General features: G+C 58.1%; 1 protein-coding gene across 1 annotated transcript; it reads left to right on the top strand.

Moving 5' to 3' along the window:
• Positions 1-10,609: 10,609 nt before the first annotated feature.
• Positions 10,610-17,406, top strand: GRHPR (glyoxylate and hydroxypyruvate reductase). The gene is made up of 9 exons (XM_084278240.1): positions 10,610-10,694; positions 10,775-10,905; positions 11,275-11,347; positions 11,756-11,872; positions 12,405-12,493; positions 12,898-13,002; positions 13,717-13,852; positions 14,512-14,642; positions 17,149-17,406. Exons 1-9 carry the CDS (start codon positions 10,630-10,632, stop codon positions 17,268-17,270), a joined length of 969 nt encoding a protein of 322 aa, XP_084134366.1. The 5' UTR covers positions 10,610-10,629; the 3' UTR covers positions 17,271-17,406.
• Positions 17,407-25,244: the final 7,838 nt, after the last annotated feature.

Raw genomic sequence — 25,244 nt, 5'->3', positions numbered from 1 at the left:
AACATAACAAAAAAGACGCTTTTCTTTTAAAGGAGCTTTCCAAATTTAAAGAAGGTTTCCAAATCTGTGCTAATATCATCAGAACACTGGAGTCATTAGGTGGCTGGCAACACACTGGGTCATGTTTTGCTTTAAAATTCCAAAATGGAAATATGGTCAGATTTAGCATCCAGCAGGGAAATGCCCCCCATCCGGGCACTTCCAACAATAGATCGCATCTAAAACAGTCCCGAGTTCAGTCCTGACCACTAATGCTCTGCACAATCACACGAAAAAAAAAGAAAGTCCCTTTTAATTCTTAAAAGGAAAACAGTTTAATCATGGTAAGAAACTATACCTTCAGGGTATCGTTTCAAAAATACAGGCAGAGATTAGAAGGGATTTGCGAGATTGTGTTTATTCCCAATTTAGGTGCTTTCCATAAATTAATTATAAAAGCAAGCCCAAACCAGCCAGAAGTACACTGGGAAATTCTCAGAGTGTTAGTCATTTTCATGCACTAATATTCATGCCATCTGCCTGCCTTTTCTCTCTTTTCTCTGCATGCTCCATTGTTAACTGCAGCCTGCCTTCCCACGCCGTGTTTGGTCCCTCTCCCCCTCACCCCGCTGCAGGTAGTTACCCTGAGCACACTGTTGTATTTTCACTGAAAGAGCATTAAAAGGAGGAAGGCTTGTTTTGGTAACTGGCACTGATGCGTGGCAAACGGCGCCGCGTCGCAATGCGGACGCGAGCCCCCCTTCCCTTCCCTTCCCTTCCCTTCCCTTCCCTTCCCTTCCCTTCCCTTCCCTTCCCTTCCCTTCCCTTCCCTTCCCTTCCCTTCCCTTCCCTTCCCTTCCCTTCCCTTCCCTTCCCTTCCCTTCCCTTCCCTTCCCTTCCCTTCCCTTCCCTTCCCTTCCCTTCCCTTCCCTTCCCTTCCCTTCCCTTCCCTTCCCTTCCCTTCCCTTCCCTTCCCTTCCCTTCCCTTCCCTTCCCTTCCCTTCCCTTCCCTTCCCGGAACCACTCCCAGTTCTGCGCCTCCTCGCCCTTCTGGGCTCCCTGGCGGGGCCGTTTGCAGAGGGCAGGGGCTGGAGTCCTCCTCCCAGCATCTCCGGCGAGGAGGAGAGCGTGGGATGGAGCTGGGCTTGCCCTTGGCCCTTCCCACAGCACGGAGCGAGGTGGTGGGAGAGCTGGGGAGCTGCGGCGCTGCCTCTGTCCCCGCGATGAAGCGGAGCAGGTTGCCCATTTCTCTAGGGCAGGTTTCCACATCCTGTGAAGAGACTTCTGGGCCAGCTCGCAGTGGTGATGCAGGAGCCAAGATTCCCCCAGACAAGTTTCCTCCAGCAGCTGTCACATCTCTGGAAAGCGACGTCAGCGATGCAAATCCAGCAACGCTGCTTGGGGGGCAAGCACCTGCTGAGACTGGGGAGCAACAGCTCACCTTGAGACAGGACAAGACCTGACAAAACCTGGTCCCCATGCCGCCAACACCGCTGCAGCCTGCGAGGAAGGAGCATGGGGCAGACGAATCTTCCCCCATCTTGGAAGCCACAGCACCCACAGACCCCACCCAGCCTCATCCGTCAGCTTTCGGCCCCGGAAGGGGACTGGGTGAGAAGGGGAGATTAAAGAAATCAGTGAGGTTGAAATCCCTAATGGAGACAACATGGTTTTCTTCCCTTCCAAATCCTCCAAAGATGCTGTAGAATAATCACGAGGTGATAGCCCAGTACACATTCACCCTGTGGTAAAGGCAGCCTTTGAGCTGGCCCACGGACTGTGGAACGTCACAAGGCCTAACATGGCAGCGCCCTGCACACTGTGCCCCACCTCCAAAACCTCTTGCCCTGCAAGCTGCACGAAGGAGAGCGGTCAGCCCAGCTGTGGGCACAGCCAGGCAGGCAGTGAGACAGGCACACAGAGGCACAGGGTGACGTGGGCACACAATGAAGCACACACAGTGATGCAGGTGCACAGCCAGGCAAGTGGGAGCAGAGGGAACTTCAGAGTGGGACGGGACAGGGAAGGCTCCTGCTGGCCTCAGGCCCTGGCTGGGTGGGCAGTGCGCTCCCACATGCAGCTCCAGGTCCCTCCATCCAAGGGCAGCAAGGAGAACAGGGAAATATTTGGAGGAGCGGTGCCAAAGGACACCAGCTCTCCATGGGACAGGGCACAGCCACCTCCACATGTGCAGGTGCCAGAGGCAGCAGACAGCTTAGAGCCCTGGGCCAGGGACTGAGGGATCGCAGAGTCACGGGATGTCTCAGGTTGGAAGGGATCCATGAGCCTCATCAAGCCCAGCTCCCAGCACCTCGTGACTACCTCAGCTGAACCGTACGAGGAGGAGCACCAGCCAGACACCACCTGCGCTCTGACTGCTTCTTACATGGGGACATTGCCAGATGGGTGCTGGTGGGCCAGCAGGGCCTGTAGGACCACAGCACGAGGCCTGTCCATGGAATAAAATCTTCCCATTGCCAGAAATCCTGGAGATGACAGGGAAAATGACGTTTTCCTTCTCCAGCATGCCCCCACGGGTCCCTGCCTCCATGCTGCCTCTTTGTCACCCTGTCAAGGCTCATAACACCTCCAGGCAGCTTTCTCCAGCCATCACCTCACCCAACGATCCAGCATTTATAGGATGAAGGTGCCAGAGGCCCTTGCTCATCAAATTAAGCCATAGGTTTGTGAGCATCTCATCCTTTCCACTGTCCTACCTCCACAGCTGCCACATCCAGTGATGGGACTGTGGTGCCCCCGGCACTGCTCAGAAGTCCCAGAGCAGGTTTCTGTGATCCTGGGGCTGTGTGTCTGTCTGCAGCTGGAGGAGACACAGCCCTGGATGCAGCAGCATGAAGGGCAGGAGCAGCAGGAGGCTGCCAGCCCCACTGATGCTGAGGTCTGCAGCAGTGGGGAACTTCTACCCTCACTGGGATGTTGTCTGGCAAGGGCAGAACCTTGCACTGGGATGGTCAGTGAGCATGGGTGCAGTGACAAGGATGACCGGCGAGGTCCTGCTCTGCTGGGGACACACCATGGTGCATCCAGGCTGGACAGTGGTGCTGGCACCAGTGTGCTGCTCAGGGCAGCCTCTTCCAGCCAGGAACTGCTGGTTTTGCCAGTACACCCAGGCATGGGCTGCCAACATCACCGACTCAGCTCCGGTGCTGGTGAGGGACCTTGGGGGAGAGAGAGAGCCAGCCCAGCCCCGCTCCCTGCGGGTGAGGGACATGCAGAGCAAGTGGCACAGACTCACAGGTCACATCACTTGGGTGTGCAGACCCCCTGGTCCTCCACTGCTCCCCCAGCCTGCCACTGCCAGTGTTCAGCTTTGCCCCTTGAGACATACAGTGCATCCTGAAATGGGAGTGCAGACGTGCCCCGTGGCACAGTTATCAATTAACCAGCCCGATCCCAGCAAACAGGCTTTGCACTGAGAAGCAACCAATGGATTTGGTGGGTGTATGTGGGGATGGAAGTCCACCACCAGCCCTCTGGCAACTGCTTTTCTAGTCCAGGCTGATATAATAAACCCCTGGGAAACTGGTTCTCACCCCAGCGTTCCCTGGAGAGCCATGTCCAGGATACATGGATGGGATGGCATGGTGTGAGCTGGGATGGGGGGGAATTTGCTCTTTTCCATCACAATTCCACAACATTGCATCATACAAGTTACTCTGAAGAAAATCAACTCCAGCCCAGCCGAAGGAAGCAGACCTGGCCCAGCCTCAGGGACCCAGCGTTCCTCAGCTGCACCCCACTGCAGAGGGCACCTGTGGGATGCAGGGCAAGAGCAGCCGTTGGCAGCACCAAGGAGCAGCTGCCTTCCCAAGAGGCAGCGAGTTTCTAGTCCCTGTGGCCTGTGCCCTGTGAAGCAGACAGGCAGGTACAGCTGGGCTGCTGCTGGCTCCGACGATGCAAAAGGATTTTGCCCCCAAACCATGTGTGTGTTGTGGCCCAGAGGAGCAGGGCTGAGTCTGCGAGCACCTTGGGGTATGGCGTGAGAGGCTGACCTCGTCCTGCTGGAGCTGGCTGCCAGCAGTGCTCAGGGCAGCACACATCCTCCCGTCCGTGCCTGGAGCTTGTTGCCACAAGTTCTTGTGGCACTGAGCAGTCATTTTGGAAAGATCTTCAGCCATGCATAGGGTCCATCGATGGGCAGGTCTGGTAGACCACTGTGGGGCTGGAGCTGGCTGCCTGGGAGGGGGGTGACACATCAAGGCCCTCAAGGGAAGGGTTTCTGCACATCTATCACAAGGACTTCGAATCTGGAGCTGCACACAGGGAATGTGGTGTGCAGTGCTGGGCTCCCCACTGGGGAGATACTGGAGAGGGGTTGTGGTTTTGCATGGTGGGGTTCTGGCAGAGGAGGGGGCTGCAGGGGCTACAAGCAGCAGCTGGAGCTTCCAGGCAGCGTGACAGACCCAACACCAGCCAGCTCTAGGCTGCAGTCATTGACCAAGCCCTGTGGGAAAGGACTCAGGCTGGAGAAGTTGGTGTAGGACTGTCTGCTGTGGGCGGGACCCCCGGTGCAGCAGGGGCAGGGGGTGAGGAATGAATGCCCCCCTCCTGGCTAAGGGGGAGAACAGCTCATGAGGAACTGACTGAAACCCCCACTCCCCAGTCCCTGCCCCTCCCTGTGCCACGATGGAGGGGAAGAAGGGAGTGAAATCCTGACTGAAGTGCAGTCTGCTAAGGAGGGAGGGGTAGGGGAAGGTGCTTTAAGATCTGGACACACTTCTCAGCCCCTGACTCTGCTGTCACTGGCTGTGTGGTGTCATTAATGCGATGCTTTTCTTTGTTTTATTCCATGTTGATTCCATGTTGCCTGTGACACTAATCATGGGATGATCTCTCCCTGTCCTTATCTTGACTCCTAAACTGCTCAATATGTTTCCCCCCGCCCCCATCCAACTGAAAACAGAAGTGATAGAGTGATTTTGGTGGGCATCTGGCCTCCAGCCAAGGTCAAGCCGCCACAAGAGGGTAGGAAAGAGGGCTGCGGAGATTCCAAGGGGATGAGAACATCGCTCTCGTGAAGAGAGGCTGAGGGACTTGGGGCCGTTTAGTCCGGAGAAGGGAAGACTGAGGGGAATCTGATCTGACCAATCCTTTGGGGGTAGGGTCAGGAGGATGGGTCAGGTTTTCTTCAGTGGTGCCAAGGGTCAGGACAAGAGGCAACAGGCATGACGTGGAATATAGGAGGTTCCACCTAAACATGAGGAGGAACTTCTTTTCCAGGACAGTGGCAGAGCACTGGAAGAGGCTGCCCAGAGAGGCCGGGGATTCTCCTTATCTGGAGAGATCCAAACCCCACCTGGACGCTGCCCTGTGCAGCCTGCTTGAGGTGATCCTGCTCTGGCAGGGGGTTGGACTGGATGGTCTCCAGAGGTCCCTGCCAGCCCTCACCAGTCTGTGAGTCTGTGAACTAAGGAGACAGTTTACAGCTGATCTGTGCATTTAAGTGTACCAATACAACCTACCCTTCCACCAGCCAGCATTTTGTGGGGTTTTCACCAATAAATACCTCAGTTTTGCTCATGCTGGTGCCACTGGAGGAGCTGCAAGGGCTCCAGAGCCTGCCACTGGGTCTGGGAGCAGAGTGCTGTCCCAAATGAGCAGCACCAGCGTTCGCCTGGATGAGCAGGGGAGGGCAGCAGGAAGGGAAGAGGAAAACCTTGCAGCCACTGCACAAGATTAGCAGAGAGATGTCATGCTGGAGAGCATATACTCCTGACACAAATCCTTGCATGATCAGGGAGAGAGATGTCAGCTCTAACGATAGCCCAGCTCAATGAAATAAAATAAACTTTCAAGCAATTATTAAAAAATAAAATGGATTCTGCTGGCATAATCTGACAAGATGCTGATGGTGGGAGCAGACATGCATCGTGATAAAGGAAAATCCCACCAGTAGAGTACAATCCCATTAGATAAGGTGATGCCTCACACAGCATGGATGATGCATGCCAGAGGAAAGTACTGTAAATCTCCTGGCGTCCAAGTTTGCTACAGAACTCCTGCTGAGATCCTGGGCTTTCCCCATCCCTCTTGTAAAAGCTTCCATCAGATAACAAAGGCTCTTATCTCCCAGGGCAGCAACTGGTAAGAAGCCCCCTGGCAGTCGGGCCCTTTGTTTTCCCAGCAGGGTGGGTGCAGAGAACCAGGGTGACCCAGCCAGGCTCTGCCCTGCTGCCAGGGCAGCTGAGAGCCGGCTGGGAGACACAGGGCTCTGCTTGCAGATCATCCTCTCCTTAAATCCAAACCCTGTGTGCGATGCGAACCCTCCCCACCTCCTGTCTGGCACAAGCCTCTGGAGCACCTGCTGTGGAGCAGCAGAACCCACCCCAGGCAGATGAGCTGGGGTGTTAAACTCCACTCTCCCTCTGCCCACAGTCCTGTTTTCTTTCCTGGTACAACTCAGAGGTAACCCACCTGTTGTACCCCACATTCCCACACAAGCTCATGCCTTCTTTCTTGCTGTTTTTTTTTCCCCTCACAGTCCTATTGTGTGGTGGAAGAGCAGACTCAGCTCAGGTCTCCAGCATATTTAAAATTTAGGCCTGCCTATTAACGAGCAAACCTGCTACGCACTGGAAGAGGCTTTGCCTGTCTCTGGCTTTTGGAAACCTCCCAAAACAGTCACTGGAAGTTCTGAGGTGGGAACTCCATCCTAAAACACAACCCAATACCTGCAGCATCAATTGCTGTGAGAGGTGGCAATCCTTCTCCATCAGTGAAAGCAGGGGCAATGTGTCAGAACAGGGCTGTTCCACAGCATCTCTTCAAGCAGCTGAATAGAGGGACCTTTAGGAGGTGAAGGCTGTTCATGGAGCTGTGAGTTGGGTGTCTTGCTCCTTGTGGCAAGACGTTCTCACTCTTGCTTTGGAGTGGGTATGTGAGGCTTAGAGGTACAGGTTGGGTCCCAGAGGGTTCATCATCATGGCTCCTCTGTGCCTCCTTGGGCAGCAGAGAGAGAAGTGCTTGAATTATGCCTTGGGAGATTGAAATGAAAGACATCAGAGGTCAGAAAACACTTATCATCAGGGGCCAGTTTGGGTGACCACAGAAAACAGTGAGTGGGAGCACCCATCAGCCTGCTGGTCCAGAAAATGACCACCTCCCAGCAACGGTGATACAAGTCATCACCAGCCCAACTTTAATGACACTGGCACAACGCCACATCTAAAAGCTGTTTGTGCTTCCCACCTTGCTTGCTCAGCTCACCAGGCCCTCCACTGACTGCTGATGATGCTGTATAGCATTACACACCACAGCATCGCAGCGGTCCTTCGTGTCAAGAGGTAGGAAGTTACCACTGAGTGCTCAGTGTCCTAGTTTCAACCCTGGTAGCTGTTGTGAGCTTGTGAGGCAAGGTTTGGGGGGGAGGGGGCTGCAGGGGTGGCTTCTGCAAGAAGCTGCTAGAAGCTTCCCCCAGGCCCCATACAGTAAACAGCAGCAGGGCTCAAGGCCAGACCTGCTGCTGACCAAGGCTGAGCCCATCAGCCCATCAGTGCCTCTTGGAACCACATTTAAGAGAAGAAAACACCAAGTGGCTGCTTTTGATATGGGGCTTGGGGCTTTCTAACAAGAGAAAGGGTTAAAGGGCGCTTGCTAACAAGATGCTTGTTAAGGGGGGGGTCACTAACAGGATGGTTTGTATCAGAGACCTTGCATAAACAATGTCTCACTTGAACACCTCCTAGTTAGTCTTGAGTGATTAGTGCTCTTGAGATAATTTGCAGTGAACCCAGGACTGATAAAGAAGAAACATCAATCACAGAATCACAGGATCACAAGGTTGGAAAAGACCTTTGAAGATCATCGAGTCCAACAATCCCATCCTGAGCTAAACCAGCTCCCTGAGCACCTCATCTCCCCCCTGTTAAACACCCCCAGGGCTGGGGACTCAGCCCCTCCCTGGGCAGCCTGGGCCAGGCCCTGACAGCTCTGCCAGGGAAGAACTTTTCCCTCCCAGCTGAGCTGACCCTGCCCTGGGGCAGCTTGAGCCCATTGCCCCTTGTCCCATCTCCTGTGCCCTGGCTGCAGAGACCATCGCCCACCTCTCTGCACCCTCCTGGCAGGGCAGGGGAGGTGGGGAGAAGGGCTCCCCTCAGCCTCCTCTTCTCCAGGCTCAACACCCCCAGCTCCCTCAGCCGCTCCTCAGAGGATTTGCCCTCCAGCCCCTTCCCCAGCCTGGTTGCCCTTCTCTGCACTCGCTCCAGGCCCTCCATGTCCTTCTGGCAGTGAGGGGCCCAGCACTCCAGGTGTGGTCAATCAATTGGGACATAAGTTTGAGTCTAACACCATATTTTAAGTAAATGACACACTCAAGGACTATGTGCTGTGTGGAAATAAAGTGATTTCTTTGATGAGTTCCAGCCCCCCCCCCCCCGTTGCTCTAACGAGCCCCTTATCTGTCCATGGATTCCTTGCCTGTCTCTAATTGGTCATGAACTCAGGCAAGGCATTTCACTGTAGCTAGTTCAACCTCCCCCTTGTCCTTGAAGGCACAGAAAACCTCCTGAAACCCAACTTGTAGTTGGGATCAGAGTCAAGGGGTAACTGAGCCTGTGCAAGACAGAAGGTTACTTGCGGTGAGGAAGAGGAGCCACCCGACTTCATCCCCACCACCCTCCACGCCCACCACCACGGGACAGTGTGCAGGGGCAGTGGGGAGGAGTTGATGGAAATCACCTCTTGGGGATAATTTTAACTTAATAGGTGCATTGTGAAATGCCACCAATATGTAACACTCCATTGTATAGAGTCAGGTGAACTGCCGTGTTTGGTGTGCGTGCCTGTGATAGAGTGATCCCCTGTGCCCCTAGCGCGGAACAAACAAACCTCCTTCATAGCTCTGTGAGTTGTGAAGCCAACTCCCACGCATCACCTTCTGCCCCCAGAGAAAGGAGTGAGAGGGTGTAAGGAACTCTGCAGACACCAAGGGCAGTGAAGGGGTGTGGGGAGGATCATACCAAGAAGCTGCAAGGAATGTGGAAAAACTCAAAGGGAATCCAAGGAAATATACGGAAACATATACACACACAGAGTCTACATAGTGTGTGTATGCACATACACCTCATCCACACCAGGGTGGCTGCTTGGCCGCCCATAGTGGCATGTGTACACACACACAGACACACACACAGACACACAGACACACACACGACTGACAGAGCAATGCACCCAATCCGTTTGCCTGCTCGGATCTTGCAAGCCATGATCTTGCACTGGCACCTGTAAGAATCCAGCCGATTCAATTAAAACATCATCTTGGGTTTAAAGAAGTGTTTTTCAAGCCCTGCAGGGTTCTCTTTAATTTGGTCCATGCCAGCTGCCAGGAAGAGGGCAGACAGGCCGATTGGCAGCAGGTGAGCTCTGACTGTGGGTGTCTGCAGGCTGCTCTGCAGCGGGTACATCCATCTCCCCTACCACCCACCAGCACCACGAAACACTCAGGGGAGCTGCTCATCTCCCAGCAGACTTATGGACAGTGCAGCCCATCTTTCCCTTCACCCACCCTAAAACGTTCCCCGTCATCAGCACCCCAGACAGGCTGGTACTCTCACCCCGCAGGAAGCCCATCCCCGTGCTCTGCACTCCCGGCACCAGAGACTCTCCCCTCCCCAGGGCGCTGACCCAGGAGCCTTTCCCTCCTGCTGCCAGCTCCAGGGCTGGGGGACAGCTGCCCCGCACCTGTCAGAGGCAGCAGGCTGCCTGCGGAGCGGCTTCACTGCGGGGCACCCACCACAAGCCCCTGCAGGATGCTGCCGGCTCCTCCTGCCCCTGGGGTCCCATCAGCCTGTCCCGGCAGCAGCACCGAGGGCAGGGAGGGCTCCTGAGGTGGGGAACGGCACGGCACAGGGTGCCCACCCGCCTGAATGCACAGCTCGATCCAGAGAAGCAAAGGCGGGATGGAGGAGCTGCAGGGAGGCTGCTGGGTGTCCCGGGTGGGTTAGCGGTCAGGCCTCCTGTCCTCTCTGCACCAGAGCTCAGCACACAGGTTCCACGGGTGCGCTGCACCCTGCGCCGTGCGGGGCCCCACAACACACTGCACCTGTGTGGCACAGGGCCCCACGCTGCACAGGGCCCCACAACACGCTGCACAGGGCCCCACAACACACTGCACCTGTGTGGCACAGGGCCCCACGCTGTACAGGGCCCCACAACACGCTGCACCCTGCACCGTGCGGGGCCCCACAACACGCTGCACCTGTGTGGCACAGGGCCCCACGCTGCACAGGGCCCCACAACACGCTGCACAGGGCCCCACAACACACTGCACCCTGTGTGCCACAGGGCCCCACACTGCACAGGGCCCCACGCTGCACAGGGCCCCACAACACACTGCGCCCCGCGCCGCAAGGGGCTCCATGGGTTCGCTGCACCCTGTGCCATGTAGGGCCCCATGGGTGTGCTGCACCCTGCACTGCACAGGGCCCCGCACTGCACAGGGCCCCACGCTGCACCCCGCGCCGCAGGGCGCTCCACGGGAGCGCTGCGCAGGGTCCCCGCCGCCCTGCCCGGCTGCCCGGGCTCCCCGGCCGCCCCGCAGCCCCGCCCCGTCCCGCCCCGTCCCGCCCCGGCGCTGCCCGCCCGCCGCTGGCGGTGTGCGGGGCGGGGCGGGGCGGGCCGGGCCGGGCGGCCATGGCGGTGTTCGTGACGCGGCGGATCCCGGCCGAGGGGCTGCGGGTGCTGTCGCAGGCTGGCGGGTGAGCGCGGTGCGGGGCCGGGGCCGGGGCCGGGCCCCTCCCGCGGCCGGCCCGCGCTGACGGGTCGCGCTGCCCCGCAGGTGCCGCGTCCAGCAGTGGGACTCGGAGGAGCCGGTGCCGCGGGCCGAGCTGCTGGCGGGCGTGGCGGGCAAGCGCGGGCTGCTCTGCCTGCTGTCCGACCGCATCGACCGCGAGGTGCTGGAGGCCGCCGGTGCGTGCGGGATGCCAGCCCCCTCCTCCCGGCCCTTTCCCCTTCACAGCCCCTTCACAGACCCTTCCCTTCCCCTTCCCTTCCCCTCCCCTTCCTCTTTCCTAACCCCTTCCATTTCTGTCCCGTCCCATCTCCTTCCCTTATTTTCCCCTTCCTTTCCCCTTCCTTTCCCCTTTCCCCTTCCCCTTCCCCTTCTCCTTCCCCTCCCCTTCTTCTTTCCCATCTCATCCCCTTTCCTGTCCCTTCTCTTCCCTTTCCCCCTCCCTTTCCCTTCCTGTGCCATCCTGCCCCCTCCCAACGCAGTCCCATGCCCCCCCACCCCTCCAGGGGGGCTGCACCCGTCAGCCATGCACTGATGGTGTCTTGCAGGGCCTGGCTTGAAGGTCATCAGCACCATGTCTGTGGGGTTTGACCACCTCGCCCTGGATGAGATCAAGAAGCGGTAACATGCCAGGATGGGGCCCAGCCGGGGGGGCAGCGGGGAAGGGGGGTGACCCTCAGTGCTGTCCTGCTCCTGACGTGCCAGAGCTGCTGGTCCCTTCGGCACAGGCCGGGTGGGCAGCTGGGCTCTGGTGGAGCGTGGGGCTGGATGGGGTTTGCAGCTTGCACACCCCCCCCCCTTTTTGCTAGGGGATGGCTGGAGGAGCCCTGGGGTGCTGGGACAGAGTGAGGATGAGCTGTGGCCGAAGGGTCTTTGGAGGAAGAGCTGAGGAGCCCGAAGGGATGTCCTCATGCCTGTGGTGCTGTGGGCGCCTGCCAGAGCTGTTGGCATCAGCCGCTCGCCCGCCTGGTTGGAGGTGGCACCCCAGGGCTGGCGGTGTTGCCCCAGAGAGCTCTGCTTGCCTTGCAGGGGGATCCGTGTGGGATACACCCCCGACGTCCTGACCGATGCCACCGCAGAGCTCTCTGTGGCTCTGCTGCTGGCTGCGTGCCGCCGGCTGCCCGAGGCAGCGGAGCAGGTGAAGAGGTGAGTACTGAGAGAGCTCAGCTGCAGCAAGGGCTGGCTGCTGCGCACAGCGGCTCCCCGGGAGGCTGGCACTGCACCTGGCTTCCACCAAGCATCTTGCAGGCCAAGGCTGAGTCCCCTGCAGTTCTGTGACTCTTAACTGCTCAGGGGCATTGAGAAGGTCACAGCCCCTCTCTGTAGGTAGAGGACCCACGCAGGGGGCACCCAAGGTTGCCACAGCCCCCTCGAGAAGGGCGTGCTTGGAAGGTCTGCCCACAGCTCCTGTACTGGCTGTGGTTACTGGTGCCCAAAGGAAACCAGTCCCAAGGCTGCTGTGGCACGCCCCAGGTCCAAGCAGGTTCCTGCAGGAGACCACCAAGGCTGAGTGCAGCAGGAACCGTGGAGTGTCTGGCTGCAGGGCCATCTGTGTGTGCCAGGGGGGCTGGCCACCTGCAGCGTCCTACTGTGCCATACTTGGCCAAAGGCTGGGCTGAGCTGTGAGCAGGCTCTCCCTCGCTGCTGTCTGACATCTCTTTCCATCTTGCTCTGCTAGCGGTGGCTGGACAACATGGAAGCCCTTGTGGATGTGTGGCTATGGTCTGTCTGACAGTACGGTGGGCATCATAGGTCTGGGGAGAATCGGTAAGTGCAGGTCAGGCACAGGCTTCACGTGTCTCTGGTGCTGGCAGGCTGATTTTGGAGGTTCAGCCAGGGTGACGTCCCCAGTGGTCACCTTAAAACCTCAGAGAGCTGGGCAGAGCCTCTCTGAAGAGAAGTCCTGACCGATCAGGCCTTAGAGTGCTGCACCACATGCACCACGTCCGAACGCTGCAGCACACCGGGTATCACCTGCTTGGTGTGCAGTTAAACAGATGCAAAGTCCAGGGCGACACGCTTGTCATCCGCTCCGCTGTGGACTTTGCCAGCAGAGGCTGCTTCTCTGCTGCTCAGTTTGCTCCCAGCTTGGCTGTGGCTGGGAGCTGGCTGCTGCTGGTGGGAGGAGCAGCAGGAGACACCCAGCACAGTGGTTTTTCCTCCCGCACCAGGACAGGCAGTTGCCCGCCGCCTGAAGCCGTTCGGGGTCAGGAGGTTTCTCTACACTGGCAGTGGCCCAAAACCAGAGAGTGCTGCAGAGTTTGGAGCCGAATTCGGTAAGGAAGACCCCCAGAGCAGGGGCAGCAGCCAGCTGCAGCCCGGGCTGGGTGGCTCTGGGAGGTGTTGCCCCATGGGGTGGGACAGTGGGAGGCATGGTGGGGGCTGAGCAGAGGGGTTGGCTGCTGGAAACAAACATCAGCTTTAACCTCCTGCTTTAAAATGATTGTCACAGCCCAGCCAAGCCTGGAAGTGTCTGTCAGGTGCTGAACAGGACTTTTCTGTGGCCCCTTTGGAGTCGAGACTGGTGTCAAGTGCTGACACCAGCACATTTCCATCCATACTCCTTTGCACAGAGTCACTGGCAGATCTTGTCCTGCGCTTTCCTCTCACCTCTGGCAGCGAAAGCAGCACAAGGCATTGCCTGTAGGCACTGTGTAGAGAGACTTCATATTGGGATGGACTGTTGCTGCCTGGTTTTCCTGCCTAAACATGACACATGTACCAGAACCTGCCTTGGGCCAGGTGGCTGAAGCATCACTAGATCCCCCTTTGGCTTGGTTTTAATTCAGAATTGAGGCACAGCACTGCAGTAGCGTCTGCAGGGACGTGCATGGCTCTGGTTGCTGGTGCCTGTGTCTCCCTGTCTGTGGAGAAGGGCCAGCCAGGTCTGCAGAGCAGCACATGCTGGCAAACCTGACAGAGAAGAGGGCTGCTGCCATGTGTTGGCAAGGCCCCTGGGCAGAGCTGTGACCTGGCATTTCCCCACCCAGTTCCGCTCGCAAAGCTGGCCGAAGAGTCCGACTTCGTTGTGGTGACGTGTGCCCTGACAGCAGCCACGCAGGGGATGTGCAACAAGGACTTCTTCAGCAGGATGAAGAAGACCTCTGTGTTCATCAACACCAGCAGGTAATGGCAGCCCAGTCCCCTGCACGGGGTGGGGGTGACTATCACTGTGGCTGCAGGTGGCATCTGCCAGGCTGTGAGATGTGCTGCCCCTGGGGAGCCCAGGCAGTGTCTGTTAGCCCAGCGTGCAGCCAGCCCCCTCCAGCACCAGGTCAAAGGCTGCACAAGTTATCCTGGGGGCCACAGCCCCTGTCTGCTCCCCAGCACATCCCATCCCATGGTGGGTGGACAGGTGACTGCTGGGTGGTGGGAGGGTGAGGCTGAGGGAATGCCCAGGAGAGGGCTGGGGCTGCCAGAAGCCTTGCTCTTGGGATGGAGCTGGCTGCCATGGGGCTCCTTGGCTGCATTTGGTGTCAGGGCAGAACCCACATGACGTGGCACATGGGCTGCCAGGGACACCTCGGGCTGCCTGTGGGTCCCTCCATGGCTGAGCTGGGGTTATCCTGTGCTCAGGCACACAGCTCTTTTCCTGCTGGTGATCAGCCTGGAGCAGGCTCATTGTGCTGGGAAGTTCAGCTTCATCCAGAGGGGGTCTGAGAGCTATTCCAACAGCCCTGGGGACCCAGATGCCACCACCCAGCAGCCTGTACCCTGGCTGTGTGCCCCTGGGAGCCCATGGGACACTTGAGCAGCAGCGTGGGTCTCTAACTCTGTGTTTCCAGGGGTGCTGTGGTGAACCAGGAAGATTTGTATGATGCCCTGGCCCAGGGCCAGATTGCAGCAGCGGGCCTGGATGTCACCACACCGGAGCCACTGCCCACTGACCACCCCCTGCTCTCCCTCAAGAACTGTGGTAAGTGGTTGGCTGGGCAGCCAGAGGCTGCTGTGCTCTGGCAGCCTGTGCTTGGGGACCCTGGTGTGCCTGCAGCTGGCTGGCATGGCAAGGGGTGCCCATCCCCATGAGCGTGCTGGTGCAAACAGGCCCTGGAACAGGGGAGGACAGGGAGGTCAGGCGTCTGTAAGCAGACTTTAGGGAGCCACTGTACAAGCTGCTAGAGGGGAATCATGGAATCACTTAACGTGTTGGGTTGGAAGGGACCTTCAGAGGCCATCTAGTCCAACGCCCTGCAGTGACAGGGACATCTTCAGTAGAGCAGGTCTCTCAGAGCCCCATCACACCTGACCTTGAACGTGTGCAGGGATGGGGCATCACCATCTCTGTGAGCAACCTGTGCCAGTGTCCCACCACCCTTGTATTGAAGAACTTTTCCCTAATATCCAACCTAAATCTCCCCTTTTCTAGTTTAAACCATCACCCGTCATTCCAGTGCTCCTTGCCCTTGGGAACAGTTCTTCCCAGCTTTCCTACAGGCTCCTTTCAGGGACTGGAAGGCTGCTATAAGGTCCACCCAGCCTGGCTTCACAGGAGAGCTGCTCCATCCCTTGGATCATTTCTGAACCCTCCTCTGGCCCCGCTCCAACAACTCCATGTTATCATTGTGCTGAGGGCTCCAGAGCTGGACACAGCACTGCAGAGGGGTCTCCCCAGAGCAGAGCAGAGCAGAGGGGCAGAACCCCCTCTCCATCTGCTGCCCACAATCCTGGGGATGCAGCCCAGGATGGGGTTGCCCTTCTGGGCTGCAGATGCACGTTGGTGGCTCATGTCCAGCTTCTCATTCATGAGGCCCCTCATGTCCTTTTCCTTGGGGCTGCTTTCCAGCATGTCATCTCCTAACCTGTGTGGATGATGGGGCTTGTCCTCACCCAGGTGCATGACCCTGCACTTGACTTTGTGGAACCTCGTGAGGTTCCCCTGGGCCCACTTCTCCAGCCTGTCCAGGTCCTTCTGGATGGCATCCCGTCCCTCTGGCGCATTAACCTCACCACTCAGCTTGGTGTCATCAGCAGACTTGCTGGGGGTGCATTCAGTCCCACTATCAGTATCATTAATAAAGATACAAACAGCACCAGTCCCAGCACAGACCCTTGAGGAGCTCTGCTTGTCACCATCTTCCATCTGGACACGGAGCCATTCACCTTCCCTCTCAAGACCTCATTAACAGGAGGTGAAACAGATGTGGGAGGCACTTTAATTCTCCAGAATGCAGTTGGGACCAGCTCATTCTGTCCTTCCTGACTGAACACCTTCCTGCTGGATCTCCAGTGCCAAGGCATGGTGTGAAATCAGAGGGCTCTGATACCAGCAGGTGCCTGAAGGAGAAACAAAATTCCTGCTCCATGGCCTGCCAAGTTCTGGCCTCTGGACATAGATTGTGCTAGGAAACCTTCCTGTATGATTAAAACAGCTGGATGCTGAGTCTGCCTAGAGGAATGTCCTGCTGCAGCTGCTACAGGACTGGCTGGCTGGCCCATTCACTGCAGGAAACACATCTCCTGTCCCTGTGGGCTGTGTCCTGACATCCATGTTCCCCAGAGGACAGCAGCACATTGGCCCTTCCCAAGCTGCAGCAGGTGGGGTGAGCAGAGGTTTCTCTGCAGGTGGCCGAGTTCAATGCCCAGGGCTGCCCAAGGCAACTTCCACAGGGAAAAGATGCCCCAGTGAGCCCGGGCAGCCTGTGTGCTGGCTGGTAGCTTGTGTCAGTCAGGTAGGGAGGTGCTGGACTAAAACTAAAGGAGGGAAGGTTTAGATTAGATATTAGGGGGAACTTTTTTACAGAAAGAGTGGTGAGGGGCTGGAAGGGGCTGCCCAGAGAGGGGGTGGGTGCCCCGTCCCTGGGGGTGTTCCAGGCCAGGTTGGCTGGGGCCCTGGGCAACCTTGTGTAGCTCCAGGCCTGGAGGTTGGTGTCCCTGCCTGTGGCAGGGGGTTGGAGCTCTGGGACCCTTGGGGTCCCTCCCAACCCAGACCAGGCTGGGATTCTATGAATTGTCGGGGTTGGAAGCGTTCCTCTGCCACGTGCTCCATGCCTGGTGTCGGCTCCGGATGGAGCAGCGGCTGGGCAGGGCCCTGGGGCCCGGTCCTGGGGCAGGGTCCTGGGGCCGGGTCCTGGGGCCAGGTCCTGGGGGCAGGGTCCTGGGGCAGGGTCCTGGTGCAGGGGTCTGGTGCAGGGGTCTGGGGCAGGGTCCTGGGGCAGGGTTTTGGGGTAGGGCTCTGGGGCAGGGGTCTGGGGCAGGGTCCTGGGGCAGGGGTCTGGTGCAGGGGTCTGGGGCAGGGTCCTGGGGCAGGGTTTTGGGGTAGGGCTCTGGGGCAGGGGTCTGGGGCAGGGTCCTGGGGCAGGGTTTTGGGGCAGGGCTCTGGGGCAGGGTCCTGGGGCAGGGGTCTGGTTGTCTCCAGTGAGAAGGAGGCAGTAAGGGGCCAGTGAACTGGTGAGAGGTGGGCACGTAACCCCTGTCCCCTGCAGTGGTTCTGCCACACGTCGGGAGTGCCACCTACGCCACGAGGAGCACGATGGCAGTGCTGGCAGCTGACAACCTGCTGGCTGGGCTGCGGGGGGACCCCATGCCCCACGAGCTGCTGCTGTGAGCCCCGCAGCAGGGCAAGGACACACCTGCCCCTGGAGAAGCCTCACAGAGCCGTCCTGCGCCTCTGCAGCAGCCTGCCAGGGCTGCCTGCACTGAGGGAACTGCACCATGGCCATTAAAGAGGAACAGTGACCGTGTCTGGCTTGCTTTGTTTGGGAACGGAGTGTCCCTGGGCACATGGTGGAGCACACAGCTCTGCGGGGGGCTGGGGGTCCCACACATGTCCCCACTGCACTCAGCAGGTGACGGATGGTGTTCTGCCTCCATAGAATCACAGGATCACAGGGGCTGGAAGGGACCCCAGAGCCCATGGGGTCCCACCCCTGCCCAAGCAGGGTCCCTAGGACAGGTCAGGGCTGGAATCTCTCCAGAGAAGGAGACTCCACACCCCCTGGGCAGCCTGTCCCAGGGCTCCCTCACCCTCACCGCCAAGAAGTTCTTCCCCACATTGGGGGGAACTCCCTGGGCTCCAACTTGAGCCCATCGCCCCTTGTCCTGTCCCCACAGACACTGAGCAGAGGCTGCCCATGGCCCCTGGGTCCCACCCTTCAGCTATTGATCCCCACTGATCAGATCCCCTCTCAGGCTTCTCCTCTGCAGGCTGAACAGCCCCAGCTCCCTCAGCCTTTCCTCCCAGGGGAGATGCTCCAGGCCCTTCATCCCCTTCGCAGCCTCCTCTGGACTCTCTCCAGGAGATCCCTGGCTGGTTGATCCCAGGGAGCCCAGCACTGGACACAACCCTCCAGTGGGGCCTGAGCAGGGCAGAGCAGAGGGGGAGGATCCCCTCCTGTCACCTGCTGCCCACACTCCTCCTGATGCCCCCCAGGATCCCATTGTCTCTCTCAGCCCCAGGGCACACTGCTGGCTCATGGCCACCCTGTCACCCACCAGCACCCCAGGTCCTTCTCCCCAGAGCTCCTCTCCAGCAGGTCACCCCCAGCCTGTCCTGATCCCAGCAGTTATTCCTTCCCAGGTGCCAGACTCTCCACTTGCTGTTGTTGACCCTCATCTGGTTTCTCCCTGCCCAGCTCTCCAGCCTGGCCAGGTCTCTCTGGATGGCAGCGCAGTGTCCCTGCCTGTCACCCACTCCTCCCAGCTCTGGATCATCCATGCAGCAAACACTGGCCTTGTCCAGACTGAGGTGTGTTCTGCTAGCCAGCGTGCCTAGGGGAGCTGCTGCTGCAGTGCCTGCTCTCGAAGCCTGGCTCCTGGGCTCCCAGTGAGGGCCAGGCAGCCCAGGGAGGAGATAGAATTGCTTGATGGTCACAGGGCCAACTGCTGCTGCCAAGGTTGCTGCTGCCAGCCTGCTGCTGAGCTGACATGCTAAGGTCCTGTGGAATCCATGCCAAGGTGTGGTGTCTTCACACGAACGGCTCGTGTGGCTGCCCTGCCAGCCCCGGCTCTAGATTGGGCATCATCTAATGGTTAGACCTGATCAGTTCTGTCTAATCCTGTGCGTGGCTCTGGTGTGGGTCACAAACTGGAACTCGCACAGGGAGGTTCTGCAGCCCCTCTCCAGTTCTGGTCTCAGCTCCCCATTTCCTTCTTCCCAGATGTGCAGTGCTGCGTGTCGGTGCAAAGTGGGGGTGCCAGGGGGGCCTGGGTGAGTGCTTGTGGGGCTGGGGGCTCTGCCTCTCCTGCAGCAGCTGTCCTGCGAGTGGGGGTGGGAACCCACCTCTCCCCAGCAAGCTTCTGCTCCAGCTGGCAGAGCAGCCGGTGAGGGGGCTCCCTGGGTGGTTTGTGTGCTCCCTGTCTGAGGGCAGCGTGCCTGGTGCTGCCATTGCCTTAGGGAAAAGGGGAGAGCAGCCCCAGCATCGCACTGCAGCGAAAGAAGGGATTTAACACATGGAAAGCTGGTCAGGGAATCCATGTTGTGATCCCCAGGCACCTTCCTCCCAGAGGTGGAAAGGGCCAGGGAGGATGTTTGCCCAGCAGGTTGGCAGAGGGCATGCCCAGGCGCTGTCCCTGCACGGTGAGCAGGCAGCACTGCAGCATCCCGCTGTGCTGAGCAGCAGTCTGTTCACAGCCCTTGGGGGGGAGGCTTGGCTCTGGGCTCGCAAAGTTTCCTCCCCAAGAATGCAGAATGGGTCAGCTCTTCTCCCAGAGCTCCCTTTTCTGGGAGCTGGCTTGAAAGGGACAGCTTCCCACGGAGTCCCCTCGGCTGCAGCAGTCATTCCCAGCCTGCTGCAAGCAGCTCGTGTCGGGGGGCTGCTCCTCCTGAGATCACAGAATCACAGAATTGTAGGGGTTGGAAGGGACCTGGAGAGATCATCGGGTCCAACCCCCCTGCCAAAGCAGCTCCCTAGGACATATCACTCAGATGGGAACCTTTGGGGGCCCTGGAGAGGACTCTGTGGTTGGGAGCCACTGTCACAGCTTCACAGTCCAGACCAGCAATGTCCACATCCTGCTGCACAGCCAGCACTGGGGAGCAGCTCTGGGAAGGTCACTGTGCAGCCAACACCCAAGGGGGATTTTCAGAGTAAAAGCCAAGGGTTTGATGTGGTGCTTTGATTTTGAGATTGACCCCACAGCATGTTAAACAATCACAGTCATCTGGCTTTGCTGGGGTTCTACCAGAGGCTTCTCCTCTGCTCAGCCTTGCACAGTGATGCCACAGCTGGACACAGCTGCAAATAGCAAGTCTGTATGAACAACCTTCTCCCAGCTCCGTTTGCTCTCAGTCTCTGTGCTGGGGAATGTGATTGTCATGGTTCAGCTCCAGCCAGCAGCTAAGCACCATGCAGCCCCTCACCCCTCCTCCCTGGGTGGGTTAGGGAGGAAAATCAGAAGGAAAAGCTAAAACTCATGGGTTGGGATAAGGACCATTTACTGGGGCAGTACTGGAAGTGGATAACAAAACAGCAGTACTTCTAACAGGATGCACAAAGCAGTTGATACCCAATGCCATTTATTCATGACCTGGAAACATGCTCAGCCTGTCCCAGAGCAGCGTGACATCACAGTATCAAAGACCCCTTTGGCTGGCCTGGGTCAGCTCTCCTGGCTGTGACCCCCTCCCAGCCTCCAGTGAAAATTAACTTTATCCCAGCCAAAACCCAGGAGAGTCATGAGAAGCAGAGCTGGACTCAGCCCTGGCTCAGTTGGCTGCCCTCTTTTCCCAGCCTCATCTCTCTTCTCCTCAGGTCTGAGCACTCAGAGCAGTGTATGGACCGAGGGACACCCTCCCTTCCAAGGGGCTGGGAGGTGTGGAGAGGGGGAGGAAGCACGGGAACATGTTGGTTGACTTGACCCCAGGGGACCTCGTCCCACAGACACAACACAACGTGTGCCTGGTGCATCCAGCTGGGGCATGTGCTTGAACTGCCGAGCAGCATCCAGCTTGGCCAGCAGCTGAGCACCTGCACCAGCTCTTCTCTGCCCAGCTTCCTCCAGAGCAGGGCCTGGAGCAGCTCTGTTGGCCTGGTGGGCACAGGAACCCAACCATGTGCTCCACAGCACGACACATGAACAAACCCAGGAGCTTGTGGCTTTGGAGGAGCCACCTCCAGGTGATGAGAGATGGTACCTTGCAGCAGGAAGCGAAGTTGAAAAGCTGTTGTCACCCCAGGGATTCCTGCCCCACTCCAACCCAAAGCCTGACAGTCCAGTGCCCTCTGGTTCTTCTACATAGTCCAGACAAGGGGGTTGGTGCTTAATGCCAAGTTCATGTCTCTGTAGGCACTTGATGTTGCATTGGATTTGGATTTAGCAGAGTGATACAGCACATCCTGAAACTGTAGCACCAGCACAGCGCTGTGACTGTGACACACGGTGGAGTCTGTGGAAACGTGATGACCGGTCACCATGCCGGGTGTCCCCGGCCACCAGCAGCTGGGATGAAGCCGGCTCAAGCCTGTGGCTCTCTCCAGCCCAGTGCTCACACCCCATGCTGGGCTGAGTCTGGTGAATGCCCAGTGGTGGCCTGGCTTGTGCAGGACAGCACCTCAGCTCCTCAGGTGACACCCAGGATAAATGGTGGCACAAGCAGCTGATCCACCTGGCTGAGACGTGTTTGTTAAGGCTGTGGGGGGACCTCACTGCAGCCTCCCCGTCCCTGAAGGGACCCCAGGAACAGGAGGGGAATGGGCTTGTTAAAGGGCAGAGACTGGCAGGACAAGGGGGCTGGAGTGAAGCTGGAGGAGGGAAGGGGGAGAGGAGAGACTGGGGGGAAGTTCTTTGCAGAGAGAGTGGTGAGGGGCTGGAAGGGGCTGCCCAGAGAGGGGGTGGGTGCCCCGTCCCTGGGGGTGTTCAAGGCCAGGTTGGCTGGGGCCCTGGGCAGCCTTGTGTAGCTCCAGGCCTGGAGGTTGGTGTCCCTGCCTGTGGCAGGGGGTTGGAGCTCTGGGACCCTTGGGGTCCCTCCCAACCCAGACCAGGCTGGGATTCTGTGATTTGTTCAACAAGGGGCCCTGTCCCTTGAGTCGAAACCAGCTCAGCTGCCTCTGTGGCTGCCCACGCCCCCTCCCCTGTGCCCTCGCCTTTGCCGGGGTTTGGCGTCAGGCCTTGGCATGGGCTGCAGGGTGGCTGGGCCTGTGCAAGGGCAAACGTGGGCTCAGAACAGGCCCCGCTTGTGCCCCATCCCAAGCACCAATGTGACGCTGCAGCCAGGCAAAGCACCCCTGGGCTGAGTGCAGGATGGGCCTGCTGCCACCTTGGGGCAGAACTTTACCCAGCCCCAGCAAATGCCACCGACTGTGGCAGCAAGATGGGGCAAAGCTCCCCCTGCCCAGCAGCTCAGCCACCAGCCCCATCACTGCCTCCCCCCCATCCCATCCTGGCCGTGCATCCTGGGGCACCTCCCAGGAGCAGCTACCCTGGCCCCACGGCATCTGCCCCCCACCCAGACACTCACCTACATGCAGCCCAGAGGGGTGCAGCAGGGACAAGGTCTGAGCACCACAGCCAGCCCTCTCCTCCCCCCCGCCAGCCAGGGCCCTTCAGATGGTACCAGCTCTGCACCGGTGCCCCCCGGCCGTGGCTCTGGGGCCGTGCTGAGTGCCCCAGGAGGGGAGAACCTTCCTTGTGCAGCCCAAAGGGCTTCCACTACTGCTTGGGTCCTGCTGAGAGCTGCTCATGCCTCTAGAAAGAGAAGTAAGACAAAGCCTTGGCTGCTGGGCAGACATAAACCTGGTGCTTTCCTGAAGTGACAGCCAAAGGTGAGGGGCAGAGGGGGTCTGCAGTGGGCAGGAGGGACGCGTCTCGTTCCAGGTCAGGTGCTCCCAGCAGCGCTGCCATCAGCCCCTCTCTGCTGAACTCCAGGTAGCGACTCTTGGTGCCAGGGGTCAGGAGGAGGAAGAGCCTCGTGCTTCCTCCCACAGAGAAGCCACAGCCCGTCCAGACCCCTCCTGGGCAGGGACCAGCACCCAGTGCTGCTTCACCGCTCTCCTCCCAGCCAGGCAGGTGCAAGGCAAGCAGTGCCTGGCCAGGGGCAGCCCGGCCTGGAGACAGCCAGGGCTGTGTGGCAGCCAGAGGGACAGATGGAGAACAGCCTCTGGAGGAGAGCCTAGCACAGAAACTGGCTGTAATGCCCCAAAACTGCTCCATTCACCGCTCGTTATTGTGCAGCACAGGAAGGCTTCTGGCAAGGGTAAAAGAGAGGGCACAAGTCTGAACCTCTGAGAGCTGCAATGTACTGTCTCCTCAGTTCTCATCCTGTATAAAAGCTGAGCAGGGTGCTGCATAATAATCCGAAACATTTCTTAAGAGATGAGAAGGGAGGGCAGCAGCTGGCAGCTTCATAAGCCTGGTGCAGGGAGGGAGCTGAAGCACAGAGAGAAGCCAGTGCTTGGGAATTGAAGTTCATCTGGTACATTCTGTACTTCTTTTTCTGCCCCATGACAAGTATTCTTCATGCTGAATTCTCTGCTTGAATTTCTCTTCATGTTAAATGAACCGTACTCTCATAGCAATAATAGCTATTGGAAGATGTTCATTAATTAGTTATTGGTGCTGGGTAGTTAAAGGAAAACCTTTGCTTCATGCCTCAGAGAGTATCTGACATGTTTATCAATATGTTTTGATTCACAAGCCTTTCTGATTACTGTATGCTTGCCCATCAGAAGCAGAAAGTGTTTGGGAAGTTTCTAATGAGACCTCTGCTGATCAAGGGAAGGTTTTGTAGCTGCTGAGCTGGCTGCAAAGTTCGACAGAACTGAAATGAGAAGGATTTACTTCAGTGTGAAAACCTTGGCTGTATTACCTGGGCAGAAGTCCATCAGGCTAGTTTGCTCATCAGTGTGATTTTTTGAGCTTTAACACTAAAGATTTTGATATTGGTGAAGTTACTGTAATGCTGAAGGATTTTAACTAAATATTTGAGAGATTACTGTGACCCCTAACGATGTGAGAAATAATTAAGTGTAAATGACCTCTGAGCACTTGCATTAGATTCCCAGAGTGTATTAAGAAACAGATACGTGCTTGTAAATAAGGCTGCCAGGGTAGCCAAAGGGCATTGCAGGTGCTGCTGCATCTTGGAGTGTGTTCAAGAGGGGTACCTGCCGCAGCTGTTGGTCACTGTGCTCTGCCAGGCACAGGAATCAGGATGGCCTTACTGGGAAGACTCTGCTTCCTGCACTTCAAAAACTGTAAAAGACAGGGCATTAACCTTATCCCTCTGCACCAGCTTAAAGAAACCTGTAGTTCTTCAGGCAGGTTTGAGTGTGGCTGGCCAGAGCTGAACCTGCTGGCAGCAGAGCCCAGGTTAAGCCTTGCAGGGTCTCTGTCCCAGGGCAAACATCTCTTAGCAGAGTTTCTTGCTCAGTAAGTTCTGGATATACTCCATACCAAAAATGACTGGTCAAAAGTTTGTGCCACCAACAGCTAAATAGCCAGTGTGGGGAGCTGAGCAGACCATTGGGCATCTCTGCTGGGCCTGCAGCCATGGCATTGGAGCCTTCCCACAAGCAGCTCCCTGCTCTGGCAGGGGGGCTGGACTAGCTGGTCTCTCAAGGTCCCTTCTGACCCTTCACATCATAGAATCATAGAATCATGGACTGGTCTGGGTTGGAAGGGACCCCAAGGGTCCCAGAGCTCCAACCCCCTGCCACAGGCAGGGACACCAACCTCCAGGCCTGGAGCTACACAAGGCTGCCCAGGGCCCCAGCCAACCTGGCCTTGGACACCCCCAGGGACGGGGCACCCACCCCCTCCCTGGGCAGCCCCTTCCAGCCCCTCACCACTCTCTCTGCAAAGAACTTCCCCCCAGTCTCTCCTCTCCCCCTTCCCTCCTCCAGCTTCACTCCAGCCCCTTGTCCTGCCAGTCTCTGCCCTTTAACAAGCCCATTCCCCTCCTGTTCCTGGGGTCCCTTCAGGGACGGGGAGGCTGCAGTGAGGTCCCCCCACAGCCTTCTCTTCTCCAGGCTGACCCAGCCCAGCTCCCTCAGCCTCTCTGCGTAGGGGAGCTGCTCCAGCCCTCTAAGCATCCCCGGGGCTCCTCTGACCCCTCTCCACCAGCCCCACATCTCTCTTGTCCTGGGGCCCCAGCTCTGGACACAGGACTCCAGCTGGGGAGGGCAGAGCAGAGAGGGACAATCCCCTCCCTGTCCCTGCTGCCCCCCCTCTGCTGATGGAGCCCAGGATCCCATCGCCCTTCCCAGCTGCAGGAGCCACTGCTGCTCATGGGGAGTTTCTCATGCCCCCTGACACCCAGGTCCTTCTCCTCAGGGCTGCTCTCCAGCAGCTCTTCTCCCAGGCTGTGTCTGTGTCTGGGATTCCTCCAGCCCAAGTGCAACACCTGACACTTGGCAGTGTTGATTGTCATCAGGTTCACCCACCTTTCCAGCCTGTCAAGATCCCTCATCCTGTGATGATTCTGTGTGATTTCAAAACGCATTGACAATGGATTGTGGATCTTACAGATGCCACATAGAAATGGGCATTATTTCAGTAATAAGAAGTCCTTGCAGAGACTGTGCTCTACCAGGCACACAGCAGCTGACTGGGTATGTACCAGCTTTCCCAGTCAGGTTCTGCT

Source organism: Gallinula chloropus, assembly GCF_964237585.1.
Source record: "Gallinula chloropus genome assembly, chromosome: Z".
NCBI lineage: Eukaryota > Metazoa > Chordata > Aves > Gruiformes > Rallidae > Gallinula > Gallinula chloropus.
The sequence above is the reverse complement of the archived record's forward strand: the minus strand, read 5'-3'. Positions and strand labels throughout refer to the sequence as shown.

Excerpts from the sequence above, each read along its gene's own strand:
- GRHPR (XM_084278240.1), top strand. The coding sequence starts at position 10,630 with ATGGCGGTGTTCGTGACGCGGCGGATCCCGGCCGAGGGGCTGCGGGTG. Across the intron at positions 12,494-12,897 it reads CATAGGTCTGGGGAGAATCG|GACAGGCAGTTGCCCGCCGC; the intron begins GTAAGTGCAGGT and ends CTCCCGCACCAG. Across the intron at positions 14,643-17,148 it reads GCTCTCCCTCAAGAACTGTG|TGGTTCTGCCACACGTCGGG; the intron begins GTAAGTGGTTGG and ends TGTCCCCTGCAG.